This window comes from Mercenaria mercenaria, chromosome 3 (assembly GCF_021730395.1).
Source record: "Mercenaria mercenaria strain notata chromosome 3, MADL_Memer_1, whole genome shotgun sequence".
Classification (NCBI taxonomy): domain Eukaryota; kingdom Metazoa; phylum Mollusca; class Bivalvia; order Venerida; family Veneridae; genus Mercenaria; species Mercenaria mercenaria.
Genome location: NC_069363.1, coordinates 31,318,181 through 31,343,343, shown reverse-complemented (window position 1 = coordinate 31,343,343; position 25,163 = coordinate 31,318,181). Strand labels below are relative to the sequence as shown.

General features: G+C 35.8%; 1 protein-coding gene across 3 annotated transcripts in view; it reads left to right on the top strand.

The window, feature by feature from the left end:
• The window catches only part of LOC123525171 (guanine nucleotide exchange factor subunit RIC1-like), a 126,923-nt gene that overhangs the window by 40,895 nt on the left and 60,865 nt on the right, over positions 1–25,163 (top strand). For 2 of the 3 annotated variants that reach the window (XM_045304008.2, XM_045304006.2), the window contains exons 6-19: positions 837–970; positions 1,595–1,686; positions 4,241–4,329; positions 5,543–5,687; positions 6,342–6,377; positions 9,556–9,604; positions 10,314–10,460; positions 15,432–15,608; positions 18,687–18,797; positions 19,278–19,367; positions 20,305–20,470; positions 22,702–22,809; positions 23,328–23,482; positions 24,811–24,939. In XM_045304008.2, coding sequence (XP_045159943.2) covers positions 837–970; positions 1,595–1,686; positions 4,241–4,329; positions 5,543–5,687; positions 6,342–6,377; positions 9,556–9,604; positions 10,314–10,460; positions 15,432–15,608; positions 18,687–18,797; positions 19,278–19,367; positions 20,305–20,470; positions 22,702–22,809; positions 23,328–23,482; positions 24,811–24,939 — 1,628 coding nt within the window. The remainder of the gene's footprint in view (positions 1–836; positions 971–1,594; positions 1,687–4,240; positions 4,330–5,542; positions 5,688–6,341; positions 6,378–9,555; positions 9,605–10,313; positions 10,461–15,431; positions 15,609–18,686; positions 18,798–19,277; positions 19,368–20,304; positions 20,471–22,701; positions 22,810–23,327; positions 23,483–24,810; positions 24,940–25,163) is intronic. The other variant, XM_045304010.2, reaches the window with a different exon arrangement.

The following is a 25,163-nucleotide window of genomic DNA, read 5'->3' as shown; positions in this document are numbered from 1 at the left end:
AAAATAAGACCATATACATATCTATGATTTTACTACTGTATTGAAACCAAAGGTGATGCTCTGTAATAGGTTGCGAATCATTATTCAGCCATAAAAGATTTTTTCTTACTTTTTGTCGTGACATATTATAGTGCATATTGTAAGGCAACAGCTGCTGTTGTATATATATGCATGGTGATTATAATCAATCTGCTATATAGAATAGCTATTAATATGACTTTAAATTGATAATTGTGGAAAATATCCAGACCATTTACATTTATTTAGCAAGTTAATTTGTTAAGATTGATGCTGTCCAATTAGTTTCAGTTCCTCTGCTTTAATTCTTTGAATTCTTTCTCATATTCAATGTCTTAGCTGTTCAGAAATGCTATATCATGCAAGAAACAAAGCATTTATGCAGAATATTTTTGTAGTTACGGCATTAGGGTGCCACAAAATATGAATAGGCTGTGGAAGGATCGGGATAATATTTGCTTTCAGGGTTGATTTCTTCACAGTATTTTCTGTTTGCTTGATTTAAAACTGAATGTTAATTTTTAATGAAGAAGTCCCCATTTTAAAATCTATGGTAGTATCTTTGTTTCATTTCCCCGTATAGGCAAAAGTAGCTGTTGTGGCGGAGGTAAATAAATGATTTTTGGTACAGATGCTTCCTGAGTTCAAAGTTTATATGGAAACAAATTTGTAGACTTGACTTAAAACTCAGCTTTATGATCATGGACTGAAGACTTGCAACTTAGGGTTGGAATAAATTGTGCTTAGAACACTCCTTTGTAGAATATGTGTGAGTGTTGGTTGATAGAGAATGGCTGATTTCTTTTATATTTGCTCAGGAAACAAATTAACCCTGGACGATGGTCATGTGATACAGATGGAATACAGTCCTATCATTGGAGGATACTGCCTGGTGCTGTCCTCTGGGAAGGCCATGTTGATGATGTCACTCTCTGCAAGAGGCAATGACAGTGTAGGTGTTTAACTAGATTTTTATGATGCCTAGTTTCATAATGTTATAGATGTCTTTAAAGAGATATGTGGACATAATTACTTATTATGTAATGCATCTTACTTTGAGAAAGCAGTTAGACGTGCTGAAATGTAATATTTGTACAGGTAATGGAGCATGCTGCATTTTAGTATATATTTCAATAAGCATTTGGTATCAAATTTAATGTTGCTATTTAAAACCATGTTCATTAATGAGGCTGTTGGTTGATTTTTTGGATAACTTTTAGAAGTAACCTATTATTTTGTAAAGATATTTATTGCTTGTACAAGTGCATGTATTTAAATCTCAGTATGTCTGTTGTAAACTTTAATTTTAATGCAGTGTAATGTCATTATAAAATGTAGCACTGTATGGGAATAGAGTCAGCCAAACAGTTTATATCACTGAGACTAGAATTGTTGCTGTATTGAAATGTAATAATTATACGCCAGTTAGATATTGTGATAGAGAAACTTGTTGCCAGAAGCTATACTGTATTTTATGTATTGTATGGTATTTCAGAAAAAAAAAGAAAATAGGTGATTTATACATTCATTGACATGGCCTGAAATTAATGTTGCTCCTTTTTGTATATTTCTTCAGAACTCCTCAGGTGTTTGGGCCACTAACATGAATGATGCTGAATGTCAGGCTGTGAATCATAGATATAGGCTGATAGCCTATGGTTGTGCTGGGTAGGTAAAATGTATTTTGTTTGTCAGGCAGTGAATCATAGACACAGGCAGATAGCCAATGGCTGTGCTGGGTAGGTAAAATGTATTTTGTTTATCAGGCAGTGAATCATAGACACAGGCAGATAGCCAATGGCTGTGCAGGGTAGGTAAAATGTATTTTGTTTATCAGGCAGTGAATCATAGACACAGGCAGATAGCCAATGGCTGTGCAGGGTAGGTAAAATGTATTTTGTTTATCAGGCAGTGAATCATAGACACAGGCAGATGGCCAATGGCTGTGCAGGGTAGGTAAAATGTATTTTGTTTATCAGGAAGTGAATCATAGACACAGGCAGATAGCCAATGGCTGTGCTGGGTAGGTAAAATGTATTTTGTTTATCAGGCAGTGAATCATAGACACAGGCAGATAGCCAATGGCTGTGCAGGGTAGGTAAAATGTATTTTGTTTATCAGGCAGTGAATCATAGACACAGGCAGATAGCCAATGGCTGTGCAGGGTAGGTAAAATGTATTTTGTTTATCAGGCAGTGAATCATAGACACAGGCAGATGGCCAATGGCTGTGCTGGGTAGGTAAAATGTATTTTGTTTATCAGGCAGTGAATCGTTAATACACACTTTTAGCCTAGAGTTGTGCTGGGTAGGTATTTCGTTTGTCAGGCAGTGAATTATAGATACAGGCTGATAGCCTGTGGTTGTGCTGGGTAGGTATTTCGTTTGTCAGGCAGTGAATTATAGATACAGGCTGATAGCCTGTGGTTGTGCTGGGTAGGTATTTCGTTTGTCAGGCAGTGAATTATAGATACAGGCTGATAGCCTGTGGTTGTGCTGGGTAGGTATTTCGTTTGTCAGGCAGTGAATTATAGATACAGGCTGATAGCCTGTGGTTGTGCTGGGTAGGTATTTCGTTTGTCAGGCAGTGAATTATAGATACAGGCTGATAGCCTGTGGTTGTGCTGGGTAGGTATTTCGTTTGTCAGGCAGTGAATTATAGATACAGGCTGATAGCCTGTGGTTGTGCTGGGTAGGTATTTTGTTTGTCAGGCAGTGAATTATAGATACAGGCTGATTGCCTATTGTTGTGCTGGGTAGGTATTTTGTTTGTCAGGCAGTGAATCCTTAATATACACTTATAGCCTATGGTTGTGCTGAGTAGGTATTTTGTTTGTCAGGCAGTAAATTATAGACACAGGCTTATTGCCTGTGGTTGTGCTGGGTAGGTATTTTGTTTGTCAGGCAGTGAAATGTAGACACAGGCTGATAGCCTATGGTTGTGCTGGGTAGGTATTTTGTTTATGACAAAAAGTATTTTAAGGTTGTATGTTTGTTTAAATGAATGCAGATAAAACATTACTTACTTTAGAAATAAAATGTTTTGAAGTTAAATTAAGCAAGAAAGATAAATTTATTTAATATTTTTTTAAGAAATTACAATAAAAAGCAAATATAAGATATTTTAAACATCTCTTTTGCGATGGTTACTTTATATGTTAAATGAAATAGGGTACTTATATGATGTAAAGTGTTTAATATTCTGCTAATAATATTACCCTAATATTCCATTTTGATCATAGAGAGAATGGCACTGAAGCTGTTGAAAAACCCGATATCATACAAAGTTGTTTAAAAATGAGAGAAAATGTGTTACCATGGAAACACAAGCCTTGGGACATATACATTTTAAGCTTATATTAGAAAGCTACCACAAATACTTATAAAATTATCAACCATGCAGACTTCTACAGGTATTTTCCTTCCTCTTTTCAAAATAAAATACCTTTGAAGGGTCATGTACTTCAAACCTGGATAAAAATTGTATTTGAAGGGACAGCGATAAACAAACTTTAGATTGTGCAGCCTAAGCATTAAATTACACAAAATGCAATAAATAAATAATAAATAAATAAATAATTGATACAGTTCAATTAATTTGAATCTACCATAGTGACCAGGTATACTACACCCATAAGTTAGGACAGAGGTTCACCTGTGCAGGTTACTGTCTTACAGTTACTATTTCACAGCTTCTGGTCTGGAATTTGCACTTAATGCAATACTGTTAAATCATTAATTTTTGTGGGGGACTTATATTCAAGGATTGTATGGTGGAATCATTTCACAAAATTAAATCCTAACAAACAAGTAAAATTACCATTCATTTTTGTTCAGACTTCGAAATTCACAAATACATATCCCCACATAATAGCCTTTTTGGCAAAACCCCACAATTTTAAATCAAATGGTTTCAAAGTAATGATATATTGTTAACCCTTACCTTGCAAAATTTCTATAATGAACTTGTCAGTCTTTCAATTTTGACAGTACCATTAACTTTTAAAAGGGGTGCTTACCAAAACAGGTACTGACTGAATGGCAAACAGTGCAGATCATGATCAGACTGCATGGATGTGCAGGCTGATATGTGATCTACACTGGTTGCAAAGGCAGAATCAGTTGTGTCCAGCATGATAAGGGTTAACAGTTAGATGTAAATTGATGAGGAAATTTGAAAGATCTTGATCTGAATTTGAAGTATTCCATTATTGTATTTTCAGTGCTTATGGTGTAATATATACAATAAATGAAGTTGAAGGGCTACTGGAAGCCTCACACAGACTACAGGTCTCATGTAAAAATTTCCCAAGTAAGTAGAGCTTGTAAAGTTTGATATTGATGTAACCTACGGTATAATTACAGTGAAACAACACTAACTTGAGAATGGATGGGTCAAGTACTAGTTAATTTGAGCAGCTCATATAGTTCGTAGGCATTTTCCTGATAATTTTATTCCGCAGAAATTAGAAATGGTGGAGGGGGCATATAGTGTTAATCCTGTGTGTTCGTACTTGCATATGTTTGTGTTCACAAGATCTTGACCTGCCCATAACTTAGTTATGCATTGTTGGATTTAAAACAAAAAAACCTTAACATGGTTTGCAAACTCAGTCTCTTGCTCATAGGTCAAGGTCACACTTAGGTCAAAGGTTTAAAGTCATTTTTTCATGTTTAAGTTTTCATGCATGCATGGACATTGAAATAACTTGGCACAAACTTTCAATATAAAAAGAGGATGTGTTGTGTTTTAGATCTATACCCTACCTTAAAGGTCAAGATTACATTTAGAGGTAATATATTTCACTTCATTTTCTTGGCCAGCAGATAACATTGTTGTGCATTGCCAGATTTTGAAAATACTTGGCATAAGTAACTTCAATAACTAGACAGTGTGTCACATGCAAAATCCAGACCTCTAGCTGAAGAGTCAAGGTCACACTTGGTGGTCAAAGATTAAACACCAATTTTCTTCACTGCTCATTAACTTTTTTAGGCAATCATGGATGTACAAATAGTTGGGCACAAATGTTCATGTTAATAAGAGGATATTTTCTGTCCAAAACCTGTACCCTTACCTTATAGGTAAAGATCACAGAGGTCAAATATTTGAGGCCAGTTTTCTTATCCTCTCTGTAAGCTTTTTATGCATACATTGCTATTAATACAACTTGACCTAAATATTCAGCATAATACAATATGCCAGGTTCAGAACTCATACCCCTACCTTATATTTTCTAAGTATATTCTGAAGTTTTGAAAAATCAAATTCTACATTGTAGAAAACCTTTTGATTCGAACTTGCCGAACTACCTTCAACTGTGAAATATCTTACTTATAAAATTTTGTTAATAAGTAGTACCATTGCAATTTTTGCATTTCCACAAGTCATTAAATCACAAACTCACAATATCTGTTGAAATTTTTTTATCTAGTTTTTGTTCAACATGACAGTATGAAAGGTTATAAGGTGCACATAAGAAAATATGATAATGCAACTAATTGTTTAAACATTTGTTATTTAGCATTGAGTAAAACGGTTGGTGCTGTGACATGTTTGCGATGGACTCCAGATGGTACAGCATTAGCTATGGCATGGAAGAAGGGAGGCTTTGCTCTATGGAGTGTGTTCGGATCTCTGCTTGCCTGTACTGTGGGCGGTGACTACAGGTATAATATACATTTATTACCTTTATAATGTCACTGTGTGTTTTGTGTGAAATCTAGGCTTGGAGTTCAACGCTGTGTTTTTTTCGATGGTTTATGAGTGTTAACTAGGTTTTGGTTTCTTGCTAGAGTACTGGTTTAGATAATATAGCAGTCATGTAGAGTTTTGACAGGTCAGGAGCTTATAAGAATAGGGTTAAATAAAAAAATCTGATGAATGACTAGACTAGATTTTCTGTCATCATTTTGAGTGAAATATACAGTTGAACTCTGTATCTCAGACTTACTTATCATGAAATTCCATGTATGTGATAGAAATTTTTGAGTCCCTTCAAACAACTTTTAATAAAAGCAGCTGTACCAAATATCATTTTTAGCTCAATTTCAGTTATCTTGAAGTAAAATGCTTGGTCCTTTGAAATTTGGATGCAGAGTTTCAAGTATATTCAAAATGTCTGTTTTGATAAAATAATGAAATTTATGACATCTAATACACAAAGTCATTTTGCACAAGCTGAGAATCATGAAACTGTACTGCAATTCTTCGAAATTTCTTTTCTAACCCATTCTATTTCTTGATATTATTCATTTTCATGTAAGGAAAGATATTAATATTATATAATACAAAGAGAACTATACAGTAGATATGTGTTACAGATGTGATAAACAGATATCAGAATGTAATGACTGTAGGTAAGGAAAACAATGGTGTAGGGCATGATATAAACACCCAGGTTACTATGACTTGTGATGTCGCGTGCTGTATGTCCAATGTTACTTTAGACAGATGTTTTCTCATTGAAAGATAACTTTTGCTTGTGTCTAGCTTATATTTCTTTTACACAGAAAATGTCTGTTGTAGTATGAAAAAAAAAACTGAAAAAAATCTCCAAACTTTTGAGATATTTTGTCATACTCTATAATGATTTTGTTATTCAAAGACTGTAGAGTGTGGTCAGTTATTGAGTTATCTTTCTGTATGGAAAACATCTGGTCTAGAATTAATACCTTAATAAATGGCTGAAACTACTAGCTGTCAAACTAGGATGCATATGGGTATGGATAAAAATTACTGAGGTTAGTAGTTTATGTATAATTTATTGCTGTATAATAATTTATGATACTGATGAATGTTCTACTGTGTTAGCTGTAATTTCATACCATAGTGCTTAGTTACCTTCTAGATCTTGTTTTGCTAGGTTGTTTTTTAGTATTTGTGCATGCATTTGAGTTATGTCTCCCCATATGTTGCTGTCTGTCTGTCTGTCTTTCCAAACTACTCTGAAACAACCAGTGATATTGCAACCAAACTTTCTAGAAAGGTTCAGTACCATGATCAGTGTGGTATAAGAGGATTGTCCCATTATATGAGCCGCGCCATGAGAAAACTAACATAGTGCATCCGCGCAGTCTGGTCAGGATCCATGCTGTTCGCCTTCAAAGCTTATTGCAATTAGAGAAACTGTTAGCAAACAGCATGGATCCTGACCAGACAGCGTGGATGCGCAGGCTGGTCTGGATCCATGCTGGTCGCATACGCACTATGTTGGTTTTCTCATGGAGTGGCTCAAATCATAGACACTGGGAATAACAAGATAAATAACTAACATCAATTCATGAGGTGTTTACAGTCATTTAATATGACATTTAGAGGTACATTTAGAAGTACACACAGAAAATTACAATAAAATGTAGGTCAAAGGTCAAAGTCATAGCGACCCAGAACAGTTAATGGTTTTCGGATGATAACTCAAGAACGCTTGGGCCTAGGATCATGAAAGTTGATAGAGTGGTTAGTTATGACCAGCAGATGACCCCTATTTATTCTGAGATCAGTAGGTCAAAGGTCAAGGTCACAGTGACTCAGAACAGTTAAACTGTTTCCAGATGATCCCTTGAGAATGCTTGGGCCTAAGATCATGAAACTTAAAAGGAAGGTTTATCATGACCAGCAGATGACCCCTATAGATTTTGAGGCCAGTATGTCAAAGGTCAGAGTCACAATGACCCAAACAAGTAGAGCTTTTTTTGCCAAAGAATTAGAGAATGATTTGGTCTAAGGTCACATTTGATAGAGAGGTCACTTATGGCTGGTAAATGACCTATAATTATTGATATGAGGTCAGTACATGAAACGTTCAGTGCACGGTGACCAAATGATTATTGTTCCTTGTGCAGTTACTGAATATATCAAGGGGGGCATTTCATGTTCTACGAGCTCTTGTTTCACTGAATCTCGGTTATTACTTAATGGATTTCATTGTAGACATAATATGTTTTGCTCTCTGAAATCAATGCAGCAGTCACAAATGCTGTGATTTAAAAATGTTTCTTTTTAGCTCACCTGACTGGATTTCATAAAATTTGGTCAGAATGGTTGCCTTGATGAAATCTAGGTCAAGTTCGAATATGGGTAGTCTGAGGTCAAAAACAAGGTCACTAGGTCAAATCAAAGAAAAACCTTGTGTATGCGATAGAGGCTGTGTTTTTCAATTGATCTTCATGAAATTTGGTCAGAATGATAGCCTTGATGAAATCTAGGTCAAGTTCGAATATGGGTCATCTGGGGTCAAAAACTAGGTCACTAGGTCAAATCAAAGAAAATACTTATTTATACTCGATTTTTTTGCTCCAATTTTAATGATAATTGGTCAGAATATTTTTTTCCATGAAATCACTAGGTCAAACATGTTTACACTGTTATGGTGTGTTTCTCAGGGAGCGACCTAGGGCCATCTTGGCCCTCTTGTTATCTAAAATTAGTCATTTTCTGTTTTTGCCCAAGATTTTACAAGGATAAAGCATGTTTTTATTTTCTGAATGTGTTTAAAATGTTTTACAGTTTTTGAGCATACTGCAAGGCTAGTTTAGTGTGTTTTACTTTGTCTGTGCATGTGCTTATTGTGGAAACAATGCTTGAATGCCTATATCTTATTGTTTTTGAATGGTGGTCATTTGTCATGTCATATAACAGATAAAATATCAAGATAAAAATCATTCTTTAAATGCCGTAGACTAATTATTTCTTTTTTTCTGGTTGTTTGTTTAGAGATTTTGCCTGAAACTTCACCTTATTTGTTTTAATATGTATCTTTAAAAAAAAAAAAAGATGTTGTGTTAAAATGTCTTTCGGCACAATGAATTTTGCATAGAAAGTTACATAATGCCAATAAGAAGTAAAGTTTGAGCTAAGCCAGATTTCAGAATGTATCATGGCACAACATCTCTACATACATCCCTTATATCTTGTTTGTTAAACTTCTCATTAATGGTAATACAAAATTGGCACACACTTTCACAGGTAAACTACTACCTTGATGTGTAAATACTGTCAGACTATTGCTGAAGACTGCTGGTGAAAAGAGACTATTTTGCTTTAATGATTTCTGGATTTATTTCCCAATTAATTTTTGCCCTCTATTTTAACTTGCGAATAAAGACAGTTTTTGGCTCTAAGTGAGGTCTTTATATGGTTTTATTCTATATGCAGGGAAATATGTTATTGAATGGGGCATTGTTCAGAGTTACAGCCCTTTTGTTTCATTTTCAGCGCCCAGTGGTCACTTATCCAGATTTCTTTTGTTTCAGAACTTGAAAAAATAAGAAATGCAGAAAAGCAATATTTTGTAAGCATAGCAATGAAACTTTAGAAGTAACACTGATATATCAATTTATAAGGAGAAAGTTACACTGTTGTTGTTTTGATTTGTTATTGTAGATCAAATTTCTGTACACAGTTTTAAGTTGTTATAGTGTCTGCAGCAGTTTTTATTTTGAAAGATGTGCTTAAATTTTTAGATAATTACAGGCAGTATAAATTGTCACAGAACAAGAAATTCCAAGTTAACAGCATCTGTTTTATCTTTTCCAGTTTTACCAAAGATTATCTACGATTATTTCCGCCATCTGTCAAAGCAATGGTAAGTTTCTTATATTATTTGTACACTTGTCACACACATTTGCAAGTAGTTTTAAAGTGTATACATGCTTTTGTATTAATAACTTGTTTTTGCAATGGTCCTGTAATAGATTCCAGGTCTGTCAAATCAGCCCGAGGCAGTAGGCTGAGAGCTTATACAACAGAGTAACCTTTAGCCTGCTAAATTTCTAAAATGGACAGGTCCATCATTCAGTTTAAGCAATACTATTTATTAATCAGAGGGGTGTTCAGGGAAAATCATTTGGCTGAATAGCGAACAGTGCAGGCCATGATCAGCGTGCACGGATGTGAAGGTTGATCATGGTCTGCACTAGTCGCAAAGGCAGAATCACTTGCTGCTTGCGGGCTAAAGGATATATCACAAGGAAGTTGTGAAAACACTTGTTTGTTCATAACTTTATTAAATGATCACTTTAAAATCTTACAAATGAAATTCTTGTCAACAAAATAAATTGTCTGGAAAAACAGCCCTTCTAAGCATTTGCATTGTTACTGATGTTTGTAGGTGTATCAGTTTGAAGATTGATTTACTGTGATGTACTGTGACAATTGAAGATCTATTGTCAGTAATCTGTTGCCCATTGCTAAAATGTTGCAAGTAAAGCCATATGATTGCCAGATTTCTCCAGCAGAATATGAGAAAATGATGTATCTGTATTGGTTTCAAGTTACTCAATATATTGTTTCAGGAGTGGGGCCTAGAAGGGTACCAGCTGTGGATGATTGGTTCCCAGTGTAGCGAGGGAGATGAGAATGGGCAGTATGCTACAGTGGATCACACAGACATATTTCAGTTACAATTTGCCAAAAGTTCTCTCACTGTCAATCCTTGCATGGTTAGTAAATTGTGGTGTTTGGGAAAAATTCAGTTCAAGTTTGTCATGGAAAAGTTGTGAATTTACTTGATAATTTTAAATTACTGTTGTTGAGAAGTTATGTTAAATGGTTGTCATTCAATGTTTTATTGTTATCAGAATTGATATTTACCATAACTGGACAGTTTTTTAAACATTTAAAATAAACATTTGTTACCTTGAACATTATTTCAGCCCTTTGCAAGTGAAATTCACATTGGAAAGCTATGCTATGAAGTAACTTGTTACTTTTCTATGAAGTGTTTTTTGGACAGTTTCATTGATTGATCATAATGAAATTGCTGTTATGAAGAAGAAATAGTGTTGAGCCAAAAAATCTCTCTTTTATTTGTTCATCTCAAACTTAAACAAAGGATTTGATATTTTGTATGATATTGGAGATATAGCTGAAATACCTTACAAAGAAATGAAAAAAAAAATTGTTCAGTGCTGGAACGTATGACATAACAGTGTTGTGTAAGACATGTGATTGATCTTGTAGACGAATCATGAGCATGTGTTCCTGGTTTAAGACATGTGTTTTATTTTGTAGACGTTTCATGAGCATGTGTTCTTGGTTTAAGACATGTGTTTTATTTTGTAGATGTTTCATGAGCATGTGTTCTTGGTTTAAGACATGTGTTTTATTTTGTAGACAAATCGTGAGCATGTGTTCTTGGTTTAAGACATGTGTTTTATTTTGTAGACAAATCATGAGCATGTTCTTGGTTTAAAACATGTGTTTTATTTTGTAGACGAATCATGAGCATGTGTTCTTGGTTTAAGACATGTGTTTTATCTTGTAGACAAATCATGAGCATGTGTTCTTGGTTTAAGAATTGTGTTTAAATCATGAGCATGTGTTCTTGGTTTAAGACATGTGTTTTATCATGTAGACAAATCATGAGCATGTGTTCTTGGTTTAAGACATGTGTTTTATCTTGTAGACAAATCATGAGCATGTGTTCTTGGTTTAAGACATGTGTTTTATCTTGTAGACAAATCATGAGCATGTGTTCTTGGTTTAAGACATGTGTTTTATTTTGTAGACAAATCATGAGCATATGTTCCAGGTTTAAGACATGTGTTTTATCTTGTAGACAAATCATGAGCATATGTTCCAGGTTTAAGACATGTGTTTTATTTTGTAGACAAATCATGAGCATGTGTTCTTGGTTTAAGACATGTGTTTTATCTTGTAGACAAATCATGAGCATGTGTTCTTGGTTTAAGACATGTGTTTTATTTTGTAGACAAATCTGATTATCATGAGCATATGTTCCAGGTTTAAGACATGTATTTTATCTTGTAGACAAATCATCAGCATGTTTTCTTGGTTTAAGACATGTGTTTTTAGCTCACCTGTCACAAAGTGACAAGGTGAGCTTTTGTGATCGCGCGGTGTCCGTCGTCCGTCGTCCGTCCGTGCATGTGTGCGTGCGATTGTAAACTTTTGCTTGTGACCACTCTAGAGGTCACATTTTTCATGGAATCTTTATGAAAGTTAGTCAGAATGTTCATCTTGATGATATCTAGGTCAAGTTTGAAACTGGGTCACGTGCCATCAAAAACTAGGTCAGTAGGTCTAAAAATAGAAAAACCTTGTGACCTCTCTAGAGGCCATATATTTCATAAGATCTTCATGAAAATTGGTCAGAATGTTCACCTTGATGATATCTAGGTCTAGTTCGAAACTGGGTCACATGCCATCAAAAACTAGGTCAGTAGGTCTAAAAATAGAAAAACGTTGTGACCTCTTTAGAGGCCATATATTTCACAAGATCTTCATGAAAATTGGTCAGAACGTTCACCTTGATGATATCTAGGTCAAGTTCGAAACTGGGTCACGTGCCATCAAAAACTAGGTCAGTAGGTCAGATAATAGAAAAACGTTGTGACCTCTCTAAAGGCCATATTTTTCATGGGATCTGTATGAAAGTTGGTCTGAATGTTCACCTTGATGATATATAGGTCAAGTTCGAAACTGGGTTACGTGCGGTCAAAAACTAGGTCAGTAGGTCTAAAAATAGAAAAACCTTGTGACCTCTCTAGAGGCCATATATTTCATGAGATCTTCATGAAAATTGGTCAGAATGTTCACCTTGATGATATATAGGTCAAGTTCGAAACTGGGTTACGTGCGGTCAAAAACTAGGTCAGTAGTTCTAAAAATAGAAAAACCTTGTGACCTCTCTAGAGGCCATATATTTCATGAGATCTTCATGAAAATTGGTCAGAATGTTCACCTTGATGATATCTAGGTCAAATTCAAAAATGGGTGAAGTGCCGTCAAAAACTAGGTCTTTAGGTCAAATAATAGAAAAACCTTGTGACCTCTTTAGAGGCCATATTTTTCATGGGATCTGTATGAAAGTTGGTCTGAATGTTCATCTTGATGATATCTATGTCAAATTCGAAAGTGGGTCACATGCCATCAAAAACTAGGTCAGTAGGTCAAATAATAGAAAAACCTTGTGACCTCACTAAAGGCCATATTTTTCATGGGATCTGTATGAAAATTGGTCTGAATGTTCATCTTGATAATATCTAGGTCAAGTTCGAAAGAGGGTCATGTGCGGTCAAAAACTAGGTCAGTAGGTCTAAAAATAGAAAAACCTTGTGACCTCTCTAGAGGCCATACTTTTGAATGGATCTCCATAAAAATTGGTCAGAATGTTCACCTTGATGATATCTAGGTCAAGTTTGAAACTGGGTCACGTGCCTTAAAAAATTAGGTCAGTAAGTCAAATAATAAAAAAACGTTGTGACCTCTCTAGAGGCCATACTTTTCATGGGGTCTGTATGAAAGTTGGTCTGAATGTTCATCTTGATGATATCTAGGTCAAGTTTGAAACTTGGTCAACTGCGGTCAAAAACTAGGTCAGTAGATCTAAAATTATTAAAATCTTTTGACCTCTCTAGAGGCCATATTTTTTAATGTATCTTCATGAAAATTGATCTGAAAGTTCACCTTGATGATATGTAGGTCAGTTTCGAAACTGGGTCACGTGCGATCAAAAAATAGGCCAGTAGGTATAAAAATAGAAAAACCTTGTGACCTCTCTAGAGGCCATATTTTTCATGAGATCATGAAAATTAGGGAGAATATTCACCTTGATGATATCTAGGTAAAGTTTAAAACAGGGTCACGTACCTTCGAAAACTAGGTCAATAGGTCAAATAATAGAAAAACCTTGTGACCTCTCTAGAGACCATATTTGTCAATGGATCTTCATGAAAATTTTTATGGTCAGAATTTTTATCTTGATAATATCTAGTTCAATTTATTTTAATGAATTTTGGTCAGAATGATTGCCTTGATGAAATCTAGGTCAGCTTCGAATATGGGTTATCTAGGGTCAAAAAGTAGGTCATTAGGTCAAATCAAAGAAAAACCTTGTGTATGCGATAGAGGCTATATTTTTCAATTGATCTTCATGAAATTCAGTCAGGATGATTGCCTTGATAAAATCTTGGCCAAGTTTGAATATGGGTCATCTTGGGTCAAAAATTAGGTCACTAGGTCAAATCAAAGAAAAACCTTGCGCATGCAATAGAGGCTGTATTTTTCAATTGATCTTTATGAAATTTGGTCAGAATTATTGCCTTGATAAAATTTAGGTAGAGTTTGAATATGGGTCATCTGGGGTCAAAAACTAGGTCACTAGGTCAAATAAAAGAAATACTTGTGTTTGCTCCAATTTTAATGATACTTGGTCAGAATATTTTTTTCCATGCAATCACTAGGTCTATGTTTACACTGTTATGGTGTATAATGGTGTGTATCTCAGGTGAGCGACCCAGAGCCATCTTGGCCCTCTTGTATTTTGTAGACAAATCATGAGCATATGTTCCAGGTTTAAGACATGTGTTTTATCTTGTAGACAAATCATGAGCATGTGTTCTTGGTTTAAGACGTGTTTTATCTTGTAGACAAATCATGAGCATGTGTTCTTGGTTTAAGACATGTGTTTTATCTTGTAGACAAATCATGAGCATTTGTTCTTGGTTTAAGACATGTTATTTATCTTGTAGACAAACATGAGCATGTGTTCCTGGATTAAGACATGTGATTTATCTTGTAGACAAACAGGAGCATGTGGTCTTGGTTTAAGACATCTGTTTTATATTTAAAACAAATTATGAGCATGTGATTCATGTTTAAGACATGTTTTATCTTGTAGACAAACAGGAGCATGTGGTCTTGGTTTAAGACATGCATTTAATATTGTAGACAAATCTTGAGCACATTTTCTTGGTTTAAGACATGTGTTTTATATTGTAGACAAACAGGAGTATTAGGTCTTGGTTTAAGACATGCGTTTTATATTGTAGACAAATCATGAGCATATGTTCTTGCTTTTAGACATGTGTTTTATCTTGTAGACAAATCATGAGCATATGTTCTTGGTTTAAGACATGTGTTTTACATTGTAGACAAACAGGAACATGTGCACCTGGTTTAAGACATGTGCTTTAGATTGTAGACAAATAATGAGCATAAGACATGTGTTTTATATTGTAGACAAGCATGAGCATGTGTTCTTGGTTTAAAACATGTGTTTTATATTGTAGACAAACATGAGCATGTGTTCCTGGTTTAAAATATGTGTTTTAGATTGTAGACAAATCATGAGCATGTGATATGGTTTAAGACATGTGTTTTATATTGTAGACAAACATGAGCATGTGTTCCATGTTTAAGACATGTGTTTTATATTGTAGACAAACATGAGCATGTGTTCCATGTTTAAGACATGTCTTTTATATTGTAGACAAATCATGAGCATGTGTTCCTGGTTTAAGACATGTGATTTATCTTGTAGACAAATCATAGGCATAAGACATGTGTTTTATATTGTAGACAAATCATGAGCATGTGATCCTGGTTTAAGTCGTGTGTTTTGTCTTGTAGACAAGCCATGAGCATAAGAGATATGTTTTATATTGTAGACAAATCATGAACATGTGTTCCTGCAAGGAGAAGACAAATTGTATTTAAACACGGGTGACATCACATCAAAGTCTAGTCAGTATGGAGGTTGTGAGTCACATATACTTGTGGGCAGCAAACAATGGCAGATTATTCCTATCTCTCACAGTTACTTGGCCAGTAATTGGCCAATTAGGGTATGTCTAATTTCTTATGTTTGTATATTACATTTGTGTAAAAAAGTTTTACTTGATGGTTTAACTGTTTTACTAAAATTTATAAGTAGGTTAAGAATATAAGGAGAGATATGGGTCAAGTGGAAAGGGTCAGTCAATTAATCCAAAGGTTGTTTGGATGAAGACTTCTGGAGACCTGGTAACATTTCCTTATATAACACTGATATTGTTTTTTCAGGAAGCAGACTCTGGAGTATTTCAGTTATAATTTAAACTTTGTTTCCAGCTAAGCTTAAAAGTATTACCATATATTCCCTAATGAATGCTTCTTGGGGCATAACATTTTGAATAGCAAGGGTGTTTTATAAGCCATAGAAATGGTGAATTTAATCATCTTTTTAGTGAAAATCTACTAAAAATAAAGTTATGAATGAATTTCAGCAATAATACAGTTATATACTGCTGGTATTCACTTGACTAGATCCATGTTTGAAAAAAAAAATCAAACAGCATCAAATCATAGAAAAAAGAGGTATTTTACATGAAAATTGAACAGCATATAAAACATGTATATTACTTTACAAAATAATTGTCAGTTTACTGATATAATCACTGAATTCAGGAAAAGGATTGCATAAAGGGTCCGCACTATGAGAGAGCAGCACCTTTAAAATCTCATCATTTTCAAAGAAATGTTTACTTACATTATTTTGTTTTGATGCATTTACAGTAATGTCCCAATGCTGAATTTCACATGACTAGGTCTAACATAGTTTTAAGCAGTTGTTTGCTTTTTATAAGCTCACCTGTCACAAAGTGACAAGGTGAGCTTTTGTGATCGCGTGGCGTTCGTCGTCCGTCTGTCTGTCCGAAAAACGTTGTGACCTCTCTAGAGGCCATATTTCTCAATGGATCTTCATGAAAATTGGTCAGAATGTTCATCTTGATGATATCTAGGTCAAGTTCGAAACTGGGTCACGTGGGGTCAAAAACTAGGTCAGTAGATCTAAAAATAGAAAAACCTTGTGACCTCTTTAGAGGCTATTTTTTTCAAGAGATCTTCATGAATATTGGTCAGAATGTTCACCTTGATGATATCTAGGTCAAATTCGAAACTGGGTCACGTGGGGTCAAAAACTAGGTCAGTAGGTCTAAAAATAGAAAAACCTTGTGACCTCTCTAGAGGCCATATCTCTCAATGGATTTTCATAGAAATTGGTCAGAATGTTCACCTTGATGATTTCTAGATCAAGTTTGAAACTGGGTCACGTGGGGTCAAAAACTAGGTCAGTAGGTCTGAAAACAGAAAAAAATTTGTGACCTCTCTAGAGGCCATATTTTTCACGGGATCTTTATGAAAATTGGTCAGAATGTTATCCTTGATGATATCTAGGTCAGGTTCGAAACTGGGTCATGTGCGGTCAATAACTAGGTCAGTAGATCTAAAAATAGAAAAACCTTGTGACCTATTTAGAGGCCATATTTTTCAAGAAATCTTCATGAAAATTGGTCAGAATGTTCACCTTGATGATATCTAGATCAAATTCGAAACTGGGTCACGTGCGGTCAAAAACTAGGTCAGTAGGTCTAAAAATAGAAAAACCTTGTGACCTTTCTAGAGGCCATATTTCTCAATGGATCTTCATGAAAATTAATGAGAATGTTCAGCTTGATGATATCTAGGTCAAGTTCGTAACTGGGTCATGTGCGGTCAAAAACTAGGTCAGTAGGTTGAAAAATAGAAAAACCTTGTGACCTCTCTAGAGCCCATATTTTTCTTGAGATCTTCATGAAAACTGGTGAGATTGTTCACCTTGATGATATCTAGGTCAAGTTTAAAAGTGGGTCACGTGCCTTCAAAAACTAGGTCTTTAGGTCAAATAATAGAAAAACCTTGTGACCTCTCTAGAGGTCATATTTTTCAATGGATCTTCATGAAAATTGGTCAGAATTTTTTATCTTGATGATATCTAGGTCACATATGCTCAAAAACTAGGTCACTTTGTCAAATAATAGAAAAAACGACGTCATACTCAGTTCAACACTGGGTCATGTGGGGATAGGTGAGCGATTCAGGACCATCATGGTCCTCTTGTTTCTTTACAAATGGCACTCTTTTTATGCCCCCCTTCGAAGAAGGAGGGGTATATTGTTTTGCAGATGTCGGTCGGTCGGTCTGTCGTTCGGTCAGTGTCAGTCGGTCGGTTATGTAGACCAATCTGTTTCCGGATGATAACTCAAGAACGCTTGGGCCTAGGATCATTTGATAGGGAGATTGGTCATAACCAGCAGGTGACCCCCGATTTTGAGATCAATAGGTCAAAGGTCAAGGTCACAGTGACTGAGAACAGTTAAACAGTTTCTGGGTGTTTGCTCAAGAATGCTTAAGCCTAGGATCATGAAAATTGACAGGAAGGTTGGTCGTGACCAGCAGATGACCCCTATTGATTTAAAGGTCAGTAGGTGATAACTCAAGGTCACAGTGACCCAGAACAGTTAAACAGTTTCCAGATGATAACAAGAATGCTTGGGCCTAGGATAACGAAACTTAATAGGGAGGTTGCTCATGATCAGCAGATGACCCCTTTTGATGTCAGTAGGTCAAAGGTAAAGGTCACAGTGACCCGGAACAGTTAAATGGTTTCCGGATGATAACTTAAGAATGCTTGGGACTAGGATCATGAAAGTTGATACGGAAGTTGGTCATGACCAGCAGATGACCCTTATTGATTTTGAGGTCAGTAGACCGAAAGTCAAGGTCACAGTGACCATTTCAGTTAAACCATTTCCAGATGAAAACTTGAGAACGTTTGGGCCTAGGATCACGAAACTTAATAGGGAAGTTGATCATGACCAGCGGATGACCTCTGTTTATTTTAAGGTCAATAGGTCAAAGGTCAAGGTCAAATTTACTCATAACAGTAGAACTTTTGTGTACAGTGACCAAAATACATGTAATTTCTGTTCCTTGTGCAATTACTGATTGCATCAAGGGGGGGCATTTCGTGTTCTGCGAGCTCTTGTTTTAAATTAAATTAAAATGTTCATATTCCTGTGTAGGCAAGGCAGGCCAATGTGTTTATTATTTACATATTTCAGTATTCGTGTGTAGACAAGGCAGGCCAATGTGTTGCTGTAGCTGGTAAAACAGGGTTAGCTCATTATGCACTTTTTAACAGGAAGTGGAAACTTTTTGGAAACGAAACTCAGGTAAACTTTTCCATTCAATTGATTCAGATCTATCTTTGAGATCTTAAGAAAAATAACATCTTTGAAATGTATGATTGTGAAAAATGCAGTGTTTTAAGTATACTAAAGTTGGATGGAAAATCATTTAAGATTGTTGAAATTACCTAGTAAGATTCATTTATGAAGAAATAAATCTCTAAATTAACATTGACATCCATTGCCTAGTACTGTTTTAACTGGTACTGGTTCTAAATATGCACACTTTCCAAAGGCATTGTCTAAAAAAATTGCCTGTATATGATTGTCATTGAATCATGCTCTTTGACCCTTAAATATTTCATGCCTATCACTTAGGGAACAATGTAATTTATTAGGAATTGTGTGACAGTGTCATATTTAAATCTATCCAAGAGAATGTATTTCCTGTATATATACATGTATTTGAATAAACTTAACTATGATCATTTGGTTCAATACAGTCATGTGATTATGATATTTTAGGAAAGGGATATGGTTGTATCAGGAGGGATCACATGGTGGAAGGATTTTATTTGTGTGGCATGCTATAACATTATAGGTCACAGAGATGAGGTAAACACTATTTCAGACTATAAGGGTCTTACTTACCTGCCTACCTGAGGGACAGAATCGAATGAGAAACCAAGGGTTACCAAGGTTTCTTGTACCAAAGAGCTATAAAAATAAATAGATTGGCAACTTGAAAGGCATATAGAGCAAATCTCGCCAACCTCCCGTGACAAAAAAACGAGATCTCGTTGACCGGAAGTGGCGCTTTCTCCACGCGCCATTTTGTATGCGAAAGCAATTATTCATCGGTAAAATAATTATCACTGTATGACCACGCGTACTTCGTGTCTTAAGACCATTTCACATTAAACTAATTTTGTTTTAGAAGCTAACATGTATTTTAAATGTAGTTTTAAAGGTACAAATTGTAACTCCATGCTCGCCGATGTTTGTTTTTAGTAAGATAACGCCGAATCACGCTCTGACACGAGCTCACGCGAGATTACAGCCAGTTGCCATTCTGTGTATTTTATACTTCTTTGCTTGTACAGATTGTCCCGAGGGTTTAGAAAACAGCTGTTATTCATAGGCATATAATTATGTAAGAGCATTTTTCTTGCCTATCACTTTTAAAAAGATGGAGTTAACAAATAGATTCTAGATGTTATGTATATAGTTTATAACATCATTATATGACTAGTATTACAGTGGTATCACTAAAGTGCTATATTAGACAAGGCTTGTCCCTAGGTTAAGACAGGAACCTGTATTCCTGACATGTGACTGCACAGTAGTATTCTGTCCATGCTTGGTAGACAAGAAAAAAGGGTCTGATTGCTGACTGAATGTTTTACAAAACACAATTGTAATAGCAATTTAAGGCATTTTTTCTGCTTGGAGACATTAAAAATACATGTACCTGTACAGTTGTTAAATCAAGTTTTTTAACATTACAGCAAAAAGGATATGTTTAAATATGTTATGCCTTGTTTATTTATAGATACGCTGTTACCCAAGGGAGAGTAAATTAGACAATACATTTGCTAATATACAGAAAGTGCCCTCCCAAGTTCTGTTGATAAACATATTCAAGGACACTCTTTTAGTGTTTTGTGTGGACTCTCATGTTATGATATTCAATCTAGAGAGGAATAATACTCAGTCAAGTAAGTTCAGAGTTATAAATTATACAAAACAAAACATATATTAATCTCTTTTTATGCCCCCGAAGGGAGGCATATTAGTTTTCAACTGTCCGTCTGTTCGTTCGTCACAACGTTAACTTTTTGCATGAAGGCACTTTACTCGCGAACCCCTGCACCCAGGACCTTCAAACTTCACATGCTGATAGTAATTATTGAGTACACGACCCTGTTGACTTTGGGGTCACCAGGTCAAAGGTCAAGGTCACCAGGTCAAAGGTCAAGGCACTGCGGGGGCATTTGTCACCATTAGTGACAGCTCTTGTTCTTCCTCTCCTGGTTGAAAACCAGTTTCTGGAGCTATGGTCTGTCTTTAAGTCCATCAGTCTGTCAGTTCTTCCCATTCTTGTCCAGTCCATAACTCTGCCATCTATCAATGGATTTTGATAAAACTTGGTACAAATATTTGCTATAATGAGACAGTGCACAGCATCAAGACCCTATAGCTCAAAGGTCAAAGTAATACTTGAAAGTTAAAGGATACCAGTTCCTATTTTGTTTATGATGAGGGGAACCTAGAAATACCATCTGTCCGTCCATCTGTCAGAGCAAATGAGAGAATAGTGGGTACTAAGGAAAAAAGGTAGTGGTAAATATGGGGGAAGACATGTCCGTCCGTCCGTCACACTTCATTTTTGATCAGTAACTGGAGAACCATTTGACCTAGAACCTTCAAACTTCGTAGGGTGGTAGGGCTGCTGGAGTAGACGACCTTTATTGTTTTTGGGGTCACCCCATCAAAGGTCAAGGTCACAGGGGCCTGAACATTGAAAACCATTTCCGATCAATAACTTGAGAACCCCTTGACCCAGAATGTTGAAACTTCATCATAGAGTGATTGGCCATGCAGAGTAGATGACCCCTATTGATTTTGGGGTCACTCTGTAAAGGTCAAGGTCACAGGGGCATGAACATTGAAAACCATTTCCGATCAATAACTTGAGAACCACTTGACCCAGAATGTTGAAACTTCATAGGATGATTGGTCATGCAAAACAAATGGCCCCTATTGATTTTGGGGTCACTCTATTAAAGGTCAAGGTCACAGGGGCCTGAACATGGAAAACCGTTTCCGGTCAGTAACTTGAGAACCTCTTGACCCAGAATGTTGAAACTTCATAGGATGATTGGTCATGCAGAGTAGATGACCACTATCGATTTTGGGGTCACTCTGTTAAAGGTCAAGGTCACAGGGGCCTGAACATGGAAAACCGTTTCCGATCAATAACGAGAACCACTTGACCCAGAATGTTGAAACTTCATATGATGATTGAACATGCAGAGTAAATGACCCCTATTGATTTTTGGGTCACTCTGTTAAAGGTCAAGGTCACAGGGGCCTGGTCATGTAAAATCATTTCCGGACAGTAACTTGAGAACCACTTGACCCAGAATGTTGAAACTTCATGGGATGATTTGACATACAGAGTAGATGACTATTGATTTTGGGGTCAGTCTATTAAAGGTCAAGGTTACAGCGGACAGAAAATGGAAAATCCATTTCTGGTCAATAACTTGAGAACCATTTGACCTAGAACCTTCAGACTTCATAGGGTGATAGGACTTACAGAGTAGATGCATGGCCCCTATTTTTTTGGGGGTCACTCCATCAAAGGTCAATGTCACAGGGGCCTGAACATGGAAAACCATTTCCAATCAATAACTTGAGAACCACTTGAACCAGAATGTTGAAACTTAATAGGATGCTTGGACATGCAGAGTAGATGACCCCTATTGATTTTGGGGCACTTGATCAAAGGTCAAGGTCACAGGAGCCTGAACAATAACTTGAGAACTACTAGGCCCAGAATGTTGAAACTTAGTGGGATGACTGGACATGCCATATAGATGATCCCTATTGCAGCCAACCATCAGTGTCTCTTTGACTTTCGCTCCTGTCCTCTATTGACTTCTTGCCTATACGACTGTGCATTGGGAGAGACATGCGCTTTTTCACAAAAGCATCTTCTAGTATCTATTCACTGCATACTACTAATTTGGGATTTTACTATGCTAGGCCAGAGTTTTGGCCCGTCAGCATGTGTAAAATACACATAATGTTAAGTTTGTGTTGCAAACATTTTAAAAAATATTAAACCTTGAGTCATAAAACCTTTGCAGGTTTCAGTAACTTATCAAGTTTATAAATCTGTGTATTCTTACAGCTCATTTTGTGTATTTCCATTTTATTCTAGATCCTACAGTGGATATATCAAAAATACAAGAAGTTGGCCTCAGTAATTATATACCCCACCCAGTCTGTGTAACCGGAATTGTTTTCACTTCTCTCAAAATAGATGTTGGTAAGACCACTGAATTCTAATAATTAAAGTGACTTGTTCAAATTTCTTTACAGTTTTATTTACAACAGTTAATAATTAAAGTTCTATATTTCCAGTTTCATTAAAATTTGACATAAAAGAGGAGGTTTCCTACCATAAATTTAATGACTTTGTGTTGCTTTCAGGTTTTGTTGCCAGACTTTCCATTTAAGTTATGTTTAAAGTTTTAAATATCTGATGCATTTACAGATATTAATAGATCATTTTTTTTACAACTTGTCAATAGTAGAAACATTTTAAATATTGCAGTTTCTGTTTTGGTTTTGTTTTTGCTTCTTCTTCAGATAAAAATAGTAGTCTGATGCAGAATTTTGCATGTGAGGAAGCCTTACAGAAGGTTAGTGATTCTACCTAGGTGCCCTCCAATGCCTGCCACATTGCCTGGAGTGATGCCTGGGGTCTTTCTTCACCATTAAAAGCTGGGAGGTAGCAATATTACCAAGGTCTGAACATGTATATAGTGTAATTTCTTGTTTCAGCACCTCTTGTAGCTAGTCAGCGACCAGTACAATCAGCCAAAGAGACAGAAAGTCTGTTACTGAATGTGGCAGGAAAACTTCTTGTGTTCCAGAGAGATCGCAGTGGTCCACAGATCAAACAGAAAGAAAAATCATCTCCACAGAAAGCTAAACCAGTATGTATACACTGATGTAGGGTGTAATTTTCTGTTATATGCTCAAATTGTTTAAAGAGGCAGAACCTATAGGAAGCTCACTGAAATAAAGCTCTGTCACAGATTTTTAGCTCACCTGAGCATGAAGTGAGCTATTGTGATCGCACACTTTCTGGCATTTGTCCGTTGCCTGTCCATCATCCATCTGTCCATCCTTCCACACCTTTCTTCAAATGACGTCTCTGAAACTACTGGTCAGAGTTGCACCAAACTTGGTCAATAGAATCCTGGCATAGTCCTCTATCAAATTTGTTCAAATGTTTCAGTTTGGCACCTTTAAAAGTCTCCTTCTCATGAACCGCTTGATGGATCTCATCAAACTTGATCTGTGTAATCATTATAGGTCCTCTCTAAAATGTGTTCCTTTTAGGGGCCACTGGAGCAAAAAAAAGAAATACCTTTAAACAACTTCTCATAAACTGCTTCGTTGATTTTCATCCAACAGCATCTCCTAGAATCACTATAAGGTCCTCTTCCAAATTTGTTCAAATGGGGAAGTTTGATCCCTTTTAGGGGCCAGTAGAGTTAAAAAAAAAAATACCTTAAAATTACCTCTTCTCATGACCGGCTTGATGGATCTTCATTGAACTTGGCTTTTAGCATCCTTGTAAAGTCATTCCCAAATTTGTTCAAATGGAGGCATTTGGCCCCTTTTAGGGGACCACTATATCTATAAAAAGAAATACCTTTAAACAACTTGTTCTCATGAATTGCTTGATAGATCTTCGTCAAACTTTGTATGTAGCATCATATAAGGTCCTTTCCCAATTTTATTCAAGTAGGGATGATTAGCCCCATTTAGGGCCCCACTAGAGTTAAAATAGAAATACCTTTAAATTACTTCTTGTGGACTGCTTGATGAATCTTCATCAAACTTGGTTTATAGCATCATTGTAAGGTCCTCTCCAAATTTTGTTTAAATGTGGTTGCTTTGCCCCTTTTAGGGACTGCTGGAACTAAAAATAGAAATACCTTTAAACAACTTCTTCTCATGAACTGCTTGGTGGATCTTCAGGTTTGTTTTATCTGTCTAGAGATTGAAAAGACCTTTCCAAAAATGTATAAGTTTATGTATCGATATTTTATAAATATGATAAAAAGATATAAACCTTTGAAGATTTATCAATGCATAGTAAGTCACCATGACATGGGTCCAAGAAGCAGCTATCAAAAGTTGTCAGTATCTCCAGAATGAATTCACATGACCCTCACAAAATTGTTTAACAAGCAAATTTTAATTATCAGAAAAGATACCTTTTAATTCATTGATAACTTCTAAATGTTTTCAGTTGCCATTCTCCTCACCTTCAGTAGTTGCTACAAATGTAGAGAATCTATGGACCACATCACGCTCAGTGACGGGTAAACTTCAGCTTACAGAAGCCTTGTGGCTCAGCTGTGGATGTCAGGGTATGAAGGTAATATTTGTTTTACAATACATCTGCTTATATAAATTATGCCATATCTTACTGTTTGTGATTTTTTTCTCCCATAATTTTATGCTATTTAATGATCTCATGGCATTAGATATATAAATATAAAAAAATATAGCAAACAATTTCAGAGTTTTTACGCCAAATCTAGATCAAAGGGAATGTCAGCTTTGCATAATTGTTTGCTCCACACTTGCTAATTACTGATA